Source organism: Nelusetta ayraudi, unplaced genomic scaffold (assembly GCF_046127955.1).
Source record: "Nelusetta ayraudi isolate G7.1 ecotype Tasmania unplaced genomic scaffold, CSIRO-AGI_Nayr_v1 ptg000011l, whole genome shotgun sequence".
Classification (NCBI taxonomy): Eukaryota; Metazoa; Chordata; class Actinopteri; order Tetraodontiformes; family Monacanthidae; genus Nelusetta; species Nelusetta ayraudi.
Window position 1 is genome coordinate 12,118,681 of NW_027466061.1, and position 12,758 is coordinate 12,131,438.

Consider the following 12,758-nt stretch of genomic DNA (forward strand, 5'->3'; position numbering starts at 1 on the left):
TAATAAAATCAGCTCAATGATAAAAAGGCTAATAAACAGGCTGTTAGCTGTTGAAAAGTGAGGTGGCCATAATCAATTGTACATTCAGGGTTTTCCTTATAATCTCTTGAGTCCACAACAAGTTTCTACTCTCTTGTTTCAATAACAACACTAAGCTACTGATCAGAGATTGCACTACTTTTTCTGCATTAAGTTACTTAACTATACAAATTCAGAAATACAAATTGTGTAACAGGTCCTTTGTGAATGATGTTGACGTCAGTTATTTAGCCTGAGAAGGTCAAAGTAAAGCTGTGGTCCTCGTGTTGGACCTCCTTTGTTAAAAGAGTTGTACAATGCAGACTTTACAACAATACACACTTCTTCATGGCTTCCTGGCCAGATTACACCACTCCATCGCTCACACTTACAACCTTTTTCCTGTATTTGGTCTGCAATTGTTTTCTTAGAAAGCAAATTACAAATTAGTGAGGTACAACAATTATTCGCCAACTTTAACTTCCTCCACAGATCTGCCTGGGTCTTTTACTCTGACTTCACAACCAAGCAGGACATCAGAAAATGAACATGGTCAGATCTGCTTTCTTACCATGTTAATTGTTAATTATTTTCCCTTTGTTCGACTTTTTTTGGTTTTGTTTTGCTTTAATTGCCTCTCAACTTGATATCTTGTGCATGGAGTAGTGCTAATATTAACAAATTACATAGTGACCACTTCTGCCGAGAAACTCTGACTCCTGGATTCAAATGAGACAACATCTCAAATACACTGGCGCCTCAACACCAGAAACCACATCAAACTGCTCAGGAATTTGTCAAAGTGATACTGAGAACTTCCACATGAGCATCACGACCTTGTGGATCCCCTGGCAGAGCACTGCGCTGAACTTGTGATCAGCAGCTTTAATGTTGCGGCTAATCGCTGCCTTCGCAAACACAACGTAATAAGTGATATCCGACATTTAATAGCTCTCATATTTATGATTCTGAGCGCTCCAGCAGTAAATGGAGAGACAGGGCTATATGATGTATGCTTTAACATTATGTAACATTACAGTGTTGTGTAATTTATGACCCAAACAGCCACTTGTAATCAGTAATATTTCATTCCCGCTTAGTAAAGCAACCAATAAAGGAACGCTGCAATACACCAGAGGGCTGAAAGCTCCTCAGCTCTTTAGGAAGACGGTTCCACAATAGAACCACAGACGGCGTTCACGTTCATCGGCCACTTGAATAGGTACAATCTTCATTTGCTCGTTAACGGCAACAAATAGCAAGTGAGCCAATGGCATGGCAACAGCTTGGAGCATTCAGGCTCGCAGGCGTAGTGAGGACCACTTGCTGAAGTTCAAAATGAGCATCGGAACGTGGAAGGGAGGAGATTTTTCTGTACGTGGTGTAAAAAAATAATAAGAAATGAGAAAATAGTCATGTGGAGTTCTCAGTTGTATAGAAGAAAATGCCTCGATGATGTCAGGGGTCAGAGTGGGAAGACTGGTTGGAGACAACAAGGACTCATATAACCACTGGTTCCAAACCAGTAGTCCAAAATAACACCTCTGAATGCACAAGACTGTCTATAGATATACAAACTCACTCACCATCCACTTTATTAGGTCTGTATCAGGCATCAAGAGGGCCCTGATACAGATGCTGGTGAGCATTTCTCACTTTTCCTTCCTCTTTGCAATTTGGCGACCCAAACACAGGCTGACTGAGGCACTGTCACAGCAACAACACGGCTACTGTTGTCTTCCTTGCAGGGTCATCCCGAGGTCTTCTTCATCCTCTTCATCATCATCACAAAAGAGCCCTCCGTTGAATTCAGGCCAAGGCGGCTTCTTTCTTCCCTTTTTCTCCCCGAGGCAAAACCATCAATAGCTGTGTCGAGAGAAGCTGGGACAACCTATATGGCAGGACAGATCGATGGCGCAGCAAACTCAGTAAAGATTGACTGGAGAGTTGCCTGGAAACATCACGCAAGCAGATTTATGAAGGGAGAACACAAAGAAGCGAGAGGACGCAAAGAATTATGGGAGATGTTCCCATTTGTTCTGTTTAGCGTCCACGTGAGAGGACGTCTCAATTCAAATGCCAGAGAACAGCACCGGCCACGCTTCCCTCTGAATCCTCACGTGTTTCACCCCCCCCCCCCAAAAAAAAAAAAAAAAAAAACAAAGAAAAGAAAACAGTTATTTTGACACTTTGTGGAAAGCCAATGTGGAAGCAAATCCACTTCCTCTGGAAGCTTTCGCGTCGTGTATTTGATATTCCAATGGGGAAATGAGGGTAAACGCCTCAAGATGAATTAGAGGCGATCCGATTTCAGTGCTCCTCCATTACAATATGTCAGCTGACTGGTGGCTGTGCTCTTCCAGACTCCAGCTAATTGAATAATCCTTATCTGGCTGGTTTTGTTTTTTTCTTCCCCGTCTCTCTGGTTGGGAAAAGCGGCACATTTGTTTCACTCACAGGCAGAGACGCAACACAAAGACACGAGGCTACTGTACTCTGCTTCACTGCACTCAGCATGTAGCCTTTTTATCAGCTAGGTGCTCGTTACCAGGCCCTTACAGTCGATCAGCTTGTCTCACGATAAAAGTTCTCGGGGGTTGTGAAAAGGCCTTCATCTCGGAGGGTTTTTTTTACCCCACTCCTCCCGCTCCCTCTTGGTTTGAAAATAAAGCGTTGCAGTCTTCCCCGATGCCCCTCGGGCCCTTTAGCGTAAATTGGTTCTTTTTATTTTTTTATTCTTTTTATCAGTCTGACAGGGATAAAGAACAAGAAGAAGGGGTAGAAGTAAAAGGACGGATGGGGGAGGGGTGGAGGGATGAGAAAGATGGCTGATTGAAGATGGACTCTGAGAAGCGAAAGGCCAGGGGAAGATGGAGAGGGTGAAAGGGTTAAAGAGAATACTGCGGCGACAAAAGGAAGAGTGCGCCGGCGGTGGGGGTTTGGCCATTAATGGGTTAACTGGGGACGGCGGGATAATAGAGGCCGAGTCAAAGAAAAGCATGCAGCGAAACCAGACGCCACTTTTTGCCCCCCGGTCGACACGGCGGCAAGAGCAAAAACACCTCAGTGAAAAAGTTATAAAATCAATGCACAACACACACACACACACACTGCATCCTCCCTCTTTGTGGACACAGATTCCTGATTGTGGAAGTCCTAACAAAAAGCAGGCTGTTGCCTGCGTACCAGGTTCAACGTGACCTTCAGCATCTCCAAGTCGAGACGCTGGCGGCGTCCGCACGGTGGTGGAACCCTGAAGCTCCCCTCGCACTCTTCCGTCAAAAACTGTGTGTGTCACGGATTTCTGGACCACAACTTTTATCTACGATACAAAGGCACCATCATCATCCGTCTCTGTTAGCATCACAAGCAGCTTGGCTCTGGTGTTGTGTCTCCACTTTTCTTCTGTCTAGCACAGGGGTCATCATCGCGGTGCTTGCGGGCACCATGTTGTGTAGCCTGCAGACCTGATCGAAAAATAGCACCACTCATTGAGCGGCTTCTGAAATTAAATTGTATCCCACCTTTTTAAGTCGTTGTTAATAATTGTTGAGAACTCATTAACGTGGTCAGTGTCTTCACATAGATCAATATCATTAATAATAATATATAACTGAGAGGGTTTGTTATTACAGTAGAGTGCAGCAAACTGGTAGCCCTTCATATGACTCAGGACGCATGAAGTAGCTCTCAGGTCCAAATAGGTTGGTCACTCCTGGTCCAGCATCAGGCTGCGTTTCACCCGTCCTGCGTGTTGCCCCAAAGCCTCACAAACACATACACATCCAAACAACAACAACAACAAAAAACCCATATGAACACACAACGTGCACGCACTCCCATGACGACAGAGGCTCCTCTGCAGCTCAGACTGCCTGCACTCAACTGCAGCACACGCACACAGTGACACGCACTGCACACACAGTGACGGTCGCCTTATACTTCCCCCCGTTGGGTAATTTGAGGTAACGAAAGGAGGGGGAAGGGGAGAGAATCACCAACGTAATTTCTGCGTATTAGGCAAACACGGCGCACGACTGATGGGACGGGTTAAAACCAGAATCCCTGAAGAAACATCACTTTGTTTGCATAAGGTAAGGAGAGAGCCAGGGGGTTGGGGGTTGGGGTGAGGGGTGGGGGGGGTAACTGTGTGCAGACCTTACACAAACAGCTGAGGGGCAGGGAGGCTCTAACTGGAAGAGGATCAGCTAGGCTTTGTGTTCCTGGCTGAATATTTATCAGTGGCCGGAGGAGCCCGTGATTGAGCCTCGCGGGCCACAAGGCTCGTGCATCGTGCACTGTCAGGGAAGTGAAGTGGTACGTCGACTCACTGGGATCAAACTCTGTCGCCTGAAGGTGAGACGGAGAGAGGAGAGGAGGGAGGACGGAGGAAAAAATAATAATGATGATAGACCGGATTGGCCGGGAGGAGATGGAAGAGACGAGGCCAATGTGTTTGGAATCAAACGGCGACACAGGCTGAACATCACACACTTGTTTTCAGTTGCCAAGCAAGGCCAGCGAGCGGAGTGCCACTCCATTATGTGCGAGAGAGACAAAGAGAAAAAAAAAATATAGAAAAAAAAATTCTCACACCTTGCTGCTGCACTCCCACCCGATGTTGTGTTCGAGAAACAATTAAAAAGGAAGAAAAAAAAACAGGAAGCAGCGTTGCAGCGGCACGTCGAGGTCACGAACACACAAACACACACACACACACACGCTCACACGTCGCTAATTCAACACACGTGGGAGTGGCCTCAGTGGCCTCGGCGGCGGAGGCGGTGGCAGGAAGCAGCCGACGCACCTGCACCTCAGCGTATGTCCGAGTCTGGGACAGCTTGTAATGACTTTTCAAATATCTGCTTACAGCTGTATTACTACACGTTGGCACGCGCTGGGCCTTTGTGTCGCCATCACGCTCTAATGCAGCACACACCCACCCCACCACCCGGATCAATAACCTAATTAGCCATAAAGCATATGTATTGTGCTGATACATTATATGCCTGGCATCCCTTGGCCGGTATCTCATGAATTACCATATAAATGAACTGTGGCCATTTATTAAGCAGAGAGCCACGGAGATGGTGGTGTGTGTGTGTGTGTGTGTGTGTGTGTGTGTGTGTGTGTGTGGGTGTGTGTGTGTGTGGGTGTGGAGGGGGCACGTTACAGTGTGTGTTAGAGGAAAAAAAAGGAGGGTAAGGCGTGAAGGGTGGCGGTGGGGCGGTGGGGGGGTTCCAGCAGAGGTTGCAGCGAGGCGAGAACATCTGCCGACGCTGCGAGCTGGACTTTCGGGGAGGAAACCCTCGCCATTAGAAGCCTGTTTCTCTTTGTGCTCAACTGGACTGCAAGTAATTCGATAGCGCCGCTCTTTGTGCAGACTCGCCCGGATGAAACGCACGGGCGAATGGACCTTATCAAGCGGAGGGGAGCACCGCCAAACCCCCCCACCAGCCCTCCCATCCCACCCCGCCTCGCGGCACCTTCCACACATCCTGCGTCAGTCGGTCGGCAATGTGCTAAGCGGCTCACCGCTTGAATGGAAAGGATTCTTAAAGAAAAAAGAAAAGAAGGGGGGAAAAAAGAAGGACAGTGTCTTGCTGAAGGAGCAGGAGGATTCCTTGACCAACATCAACAAGCAGCCAGAGACGAGATGCTACTACTGTGACGACGCAGCAGCAGCAGCAGGCTGATCTCTCCATAGCAACACACATGGAAACACAAATCTATTTCAGAGCAGCGCAGCACTTTAACACAGCAAAAAAAAAAAAAAAAAAAAAAAAAAATAGGAGGTGGGAGAAGAAAACAGCGATCAATTATTAAGAGAGCTTCATGTTCATACTTACTGCCGGTGCGTCACCAGCTGCGGCCAAATCTAAGAGGCTCCTGCTCCTCATGCCTGCCTGCTGCTCCTCATGCCTGCCTGCTGCTCCTTAGCCAAAGGTTATCACTGATCTGCAGCCACCGAGCTCCTCCGTCATGCAAAGAGGATAGAGGATGTAAACTAGGAACTGCCCCTCGTGTGACATTTTCATTCTTCTTGTGTGTGTGTGTGTGTGTGTGTGTGTGTGTGTGTGTGTGTGTGTGTGTGTGTGTGTGTGTGTGCGCGTGTGCGCTCTGTGTGTGCGCGCGTGCGCTCTGTGTGTTTGCTTTAAAGGTGTTGGCCGCCCTGTCGGACTGGCGCACGGGAGGCCGTGTAAACAGCCACCGAGGGCCTAATGGGAGGGAAACAAACGGCGGCCCCTGGAACAACAGCAGGCAGATGACTGATAGAGAAAGTTCGAATCAACATAATGTTTCTTCTGGCATAAGCCCCATACTAAATCAAAACACTGTAAGCCAATCTGTCGACATCAATTGTTCTCGGCTCCGAGCAGCGGCCGCCGCTAGCTGGCTGCCGCTGCGAGGGGCCGAGGCTGCGCTGATGAGACCGACTGTTTTTAAGGAGCGCCAGGAGCCCATTTAGACCAACGTGTGTTTCTTAATTTAGGCCGCTGGAAAGGTGCTAGTACAATGCACGAGTGTCTGCTGGTTGTAAATGGGAAAAAAATGCATGTTCCAAACACAGGGGATCAAAGTTGGAAAGTCGGAAAGCCAAAGCACTCTTCCAACTGCTTTCCTTGATTTCATTCTGAAATGACTCGGACAGACCATGATTTTAACTTGTGAGGAAACCACTTTTGGTTTTTATAGAAGTAAAAGGATGGAATGCAAAAGTATTTTTTTCCCCCCAAAAGTTGCTGGAATTTTAAATGCAGGCACAAAACCCACAGGTAATACCGAAAATTAGCTCCAAGTTCCCATTAACTAAGGGTTCCAACAACTCACATGGATGGCGGTAAACAGAAAAAAGGCACAAAATTTCAACATTTCCAGCTGTATTCAGGGAGGAACAGCCACTTGTGTTACATTTGACTCGTCAAAATCTTTTTAATTTTAACTTTTATTGATCATTTTTTACTCATTGTAAGAACCTGCAGCGTGCCACAGCATACACTTTTTTTATATAAGGGTTGCTTACTTCCAGAGGTAAAATTAGTGGATAATTTCTGTCCTACCAATTATTGGGTGCTCCGAAACAAAACAAGACAAACTTCTGTCCCAAAGCACCAGGAGGCCACTTCTAACTCAGCCTTTCCCTTATTTAGCAAGACGAGAAGCGGCAGCACAACCAACTGATGAAACATGTCAGAGAAACCCCACATTGAGACAAGGATATGATTTTAGTTCGATCGAGAGAGAGAGAGAGAGAGAGAGAGAGAGAGAGAGAGAGTGAGAGAGTGAGAGAGAGAGTGAGTGGGGAAATCAAAATTCCACGTCTCCATGTTCCGACATTCACTTTTCTTCCTTTGCAGAGCAGCGCGACGAGCAGACGAGGGCCACTAAAAAGCGGCCCACTCAATTATCCAGACGGCGTCAGAGAGACACTAAGTTGGTTGCAAGTGCCACTTTGATATAGAGCGTGTTGACCTTTCAAACATCATACAGGGCGATTATGCGTGTCTCTTAACACCGTTTGGCAAGACCAGCACAAAGGACGGCAGACTGATGGCTCTCTCGTCTCCCCAAACTATTCATCTGGCTGCGACACATATAACCTTATGTTCTGCAGCGAGGGGCCGCCACCTGCCACACGCACACACACGCACGCACACATACACACACACTTGGTGCACCCTGCAGACACGGACAGACTAGACCTGGGGTGGGCAAACTTTTTGACTGAAGGGCCACAATAGGTTCTAAAATGTGACAGAGGGGGCCGGAGCAGCAGCAGATGGATGGAGTGTTTGGTGACGCACCTCATAGGAGGAAAAAATATATCATGGGGTATGTAGAAAACAATAGAAGAAGAAAATAAACAAAGGCATTAGAATCTGTCTGTGAGGGCCCACTGTATTTAGCTCTTGGTTGGAATGACTGTTAAAACACTGAAAAAATGGATGAAATACAGCTATTTTATTACTCACTCACTAGTAATATAATTTCTACTAGTTCAGCGGGCCGGATTAAAAAGCTTAACGGGCTGCATAGCTGGAATAGAGAGACGTAGCGCCATCATCAACTCTTCACTGCTTATTCTTCTCACTAGTCTTTAGATGTGGTTTTGAGTCCGACGCTGCAAAAAAGATGCCGGCAGCACCAAACAAAACAAAAACTGCCTGCCGGCTAAAAATTATCGGCCGACTCTCACACCTGAGAGTGAATTCAAGCCACTGAAATCAGACACTGCGGGATGACGCACAAGTGGCCAGTTCTTATTAGGAAAGCCAGTTCATTATATTTATTTAGACGTTTAATCACACAATAAGCTACTCTATGGCCTAAACGTAATAAATTAACGTGGTAATCACGGGGGTTTTTTTTTCGGGACGCACCATCCCTCAAACCCACCAAACTGTCCGAACAGGTAGATAAACGTGGTGTGAATAAAACCTAAAACTTTTATTTTATATTTCAGAATTGTTGCCATGTTTTTAGCTTTTTGGGGGAAAAACCTCCCGCAACTTGGGTTTTTACCGAATCTGACCCGCTGATTACCGCATTTCTCCCAAACATGCTCAAAAAAAGAAGCTAAAAAAAAAAAAACAAAGTTTGCTTTGGCGCCCCTGCAGGAGAGATCAGCGCAGCAGTAAGTGACAGCCGCTGGAGTACTTACACAGCCGCTCACAATGGAAGCAGCACGGCGCCCTTTCAGACGGCGATGTTATTGAGGCGGGGACACAATATCGTACTAGCTGCCATCGGTGCGGAGGGCTGCCTATTGGATTACAGCGGCGTGCGGCGGGATGCTGAAACCGTATACACGCTATCGGGCTGGATCTGTCACGGCTGGTTTTGTTTAAGGGATTTCAGGCGGCCACGCCGAAGGGCTAATCAACGAGATGTAACCTCCATCCCGCAGCTATCTGGATAGATGAGCGCCTCCACCTGCGGCAAACTGGTGGCTGAGGGACAAAAAGCGGTTTTAATGGACAGCTTCTTTACCGTAGGCTTCAACTGATTATGAAATAATTGTGCTGTCATAAATAAATAAATATGTATGTATATATATAGCTTCAAGCAGAAACTACGTTTAACACTTGAGTCAATCTAATGTCCGTATTAGATCTATTGTGTGAATCGCGAAGTGCAATAAGGGGATACCGCAATATCAAATAGAATGTCTTTTTTTCTTATTCTTCTTTTTTGATCGATTGTTGCTTTAGTGGTGGCCTCAAAAATTTGCGCAAGCACCTGAGGGGCTGCAGAAAAACACAAGAACCAAGACCTTTACTTCCCTCTGAACAAAATAGTTGATAACAGAACTCTCTTCCCTGTCAGTCGTTAGATTATTCCAGAGTTCTGCTGATGCTCCAAAATCCAGCCAAGTTCAGGAAAGTCATGTCAAGGTTGTCCCAAAGTACCACCTTTTGTTGGTGGTGCCAGCTCGGCCCCTAAAAACAGCTGCAGCATTTCAAACAGGAGCCCCGGATTGCTGCCTCTGTAACACTGTTTCCCTCCCTGGTCTCTCTTTCCTGCCACATTGTGTAGATATTCATCACAACCTGGCCAAATGTTTATTGGAGGGGGGGGGGGGGGGGTGAAACAATGCTGCCTCATCTGTGGGACTAGATGTTCAAAAAAAAATAGATTAGCTACATAAACCAGATTAGCGATGGTGGAAACATCTCTCCCGTTCTTCTGAGGCGTTAACAGTGACGACAATCTGATATTTCTTGTGAGTCCTGACGAGGATGATATCTGCACTGAATCACTTCCGGCTCCTTCATTCACAGATGGGAATATTAAAGAGCGCAAACACAAATCTTCAATATTGAAAAACCTTAACTGTTGAATGGAATCTGTCTCTTTTCCCTTTTGCTGTTGTTAAGGCAACGTGGGGTCGTTTTTCCGCCTTAAAATGATTCACAGACTAGTCAGTGTGAGAACGGCTCCCCTGCCACTAACACAGCACTGCCAGGGTGATACAACTCTGGTTGCCTGCCAGGCACCTGCTTGACTTCTCAAGAGCAAACCTGCGGACAGCATGTGGTCCGAAGGTCGGTTGTACTGATAAAAAAAAAAAAAAGAAGCCAAAATATATTTTGAAATAGAAAATGGTACATAGTGCCACTCTATCCACATCTCTGCTTAAAACACACCTGCTGGACCCCTGCCTTCTCAATACGTATTGAACTCCTCCAGTCTGGTCTCATTTTTACTCCCCCATTTGGCGAATGTGTACATTTCAGCTGTACACAGACCGCACAGTGACGCAAACTTGGTGCTTTATGAGGCCAACCAGCCAAAAGCTGTTCGCACTGCCGGCTGCAGGCCCTGACATGACAGCAGCCACCGTGCTGGCGCTGTCTACAAAGAAAAGAAAAAAAAGGTTCCTCCTTATTAGGAACCTCCAGCTTGGAACAATCGCAGCACCTTTGGTCAGTCTGCATCTCTAAGCCCTATTAGCGACGAGGCGACCCCAAGAAAACAACAAAAAAAACAACAACCCAAAAAACAAAAAACATCACCGCAACATGGAACAGGTGTGTGTGTGCTCGTGATGGTGCACCCGCGTTGCGCGCGTGCACCCCCTAGCGCGAGTTTGCAGAGCCGAACGACGGAGGGAAAAAAAGAGAAAAAGACGCCGCGCACCACAGTTTCCTTGTGATTTAACCATCGTTGACATGAAATGACGATTCGAACGGCTCCTCTAGTCTCTAAGGCACGCGTGCACACCCGTAGCTGGCTGGCTGGCTGGCGTGTGCACAACACATACATGTTCAGTATTCTGTGTTGGGGAAAACACACACACACACACACACACACACACACACACACACACACACACACACACGTAACAGGCGCGGTCATAGAGTGAAAAAAAAAAAAAACCTTCCACGCCAGTTTATTTTGCCTGCAGGAGACGTGGACGGTGAGAGGGGTAGTTGGGGGGGAGGGGGTGGGGGGGGCAGAGGGACTCTACCTTATGGAGGTCGATGCGGATCCGCTCCTCTCCTTTATGCGGGCTCTCCGGCCACAGGTGATAGCTGGAGCCGTAGTTGGGGCTGTCTTTGCTGCTGTTGCTGCCAGTCGCCGATGAGTTGCCCGCGTACGCCCGCTGTGTTACCGGGGAGGTGAGGCGCGAGTCGCGGCTGTGAGGCTGCGCCCGCTCGGCTGAGAACCTCCCAGACTTGTCCTGCTCACAGTGCTGCGGACGCTGGGGACGGAGCCCCGGTGCGCCTGGCTGCTGCTGCTGCTGCTGCTGCTCTTGTTGTTGCAGCAGAGGAGCCTGGTGAGCCCTACATAGCTCCTCCGAGCCGCTGGCGCAGTAGTTGATGGGCAGGCTGCTCCCCACCAGGAGCTGTTGCTGCGCTCGCAATTGTGGGATCTGTTGCTGCTGCAGCAGCAGCTCCTGAGTCTGACACTCGAATCCTCTCCGGCGAGCCTCCGTCGACTCACATGCATTTAAAGAGCAGCCTTTCTGCGAGTTTGCACGGATTCCTTCAGGGGAGGGGTCCCTGTGTTGGGGTCTCAAATGACTGTGCTGCTGCTGCTGCTGCTGCTGCTGCTGCTGCTGCAACAACTGCTGCTGCTGCAACAACTGCTGCCTGTGGTCTCGGTGCCCTCCTGCTCCTCCTCCTCCCCTGCAGCGTTCCACGATGCTCGGCTGCTGGTAATTATCTGCACTCCCCCGGAGCCGATTCCCCGATTTAGACGCCCGGGAAAACAGCAGGGAGGAGGAGGAGGACGCTGGTGGCGGCGGTATAGGCGGCGGGAAAGGAGGGGAGGGCTGCGGCGGGAGAGGATCGACAGGAGGGCGCTGCTGCTTCGGAGCGAAGCTCGCCTCCTGCTCGGAAAAACTGCAGTGGCAGCTCGGAAAAAGGGGCTGCTGCTTCTCCGACTGCGGCGGCGGCGGCAGCAGCGCCTGCAGCAGCAGCTGCTGCTGCGGGGGGACGGCCGCCGGGGCCCAGGGATCCTGCTGCAGGTGCGCCGGCAGTCCGGCGCCGCCGGGTTCGCCGCCGCCTCGGTGTGAAGGTCGCTGGGTAGTGTCGTAGCCCGCCAGAGGCGGAGGATCGCCGTTGCGGACGGATCTCCGGCACGGCTGGCTCACGCACGGCAGCTCCTGGAGGCTCTGGCGGTGCGCGGCGCTGGCCAAAGTGCGGTCTCGGTGCGAGGAGGAGGAAGAAGGCGGGGGCGGCAGGCTGAAGACGGCGGCGGCGGCGGAGGTGGAGGTGGAGGAGGTGTTGGCGGCGGCGGCGGCGGCGGCGGCCGCGTCTCGGCTCGGCTTGCTGTTCGCAGGCTGGGCGTCGGGGGCTGCTTGGTGCTGATGGACAGCTCCCGCGTACCGATGCCGCATCCCCTTGATCTCCTCGACTCACTGTGCTTGCTCCTTTGCCGTGCACAGCTCCGACACCCGCTCATCGCGACCGGTCCCAGCAGACTAGGACCGGCTTGTATCATTGGTTAGGTCTGACCAGGACCTGCCTTAAAACGTCACCGTGCAGCCAAAAACGCCGCCTTCGACTGGATATCGGTCCATTGGCTGCTATGCGCACAGGTTGCAGCGGATCGATCGCTCCTCTCGAGGCTGGGAGGGTGATGCACGGGCGGGATTATCGCGATGTACAAAAAGGTGTTTTAAATCCCTCGGATCACATGTCTGATGTCCCTTTTATCCAGCGTGCAGCCGACAGATCTGCAGCGTCAATGTTGCCATAAACACGCAGCCCATTGCCAGAAATGACTTCTTT

At 49.4% G+C, this 12,758-nt stretch overlaps 1 protein-coding gene across 1 annotated transcript in view; it reads right to left on the reverse strand.

Annotated features, from left to right (window-relative positions):
- The window catches only part of kcnn1a (potassium intermediate/small conductance calcium-activated channel, subfamily N, member 1a), a 43,199-nt gene extending 30,753 nt beyond the window's left edge, over positions 1-12,446 (reverse strand). Inside the window, exon 1 of the mRNA XM_076021032.1 lies at positions 10,991-12,446. Within this exon, the coding sequence (XP_075877147.1) occupies positions 10,991-12,364 (1,374 nt within the window). The 5' untranslated portion in view covers positions 12,365-12,446. The remainder of the gene's footprint in view (positions 1-10,990) is intronic.
- Positions 12,447-12,758: the final 312 nt, after the last annotated feature.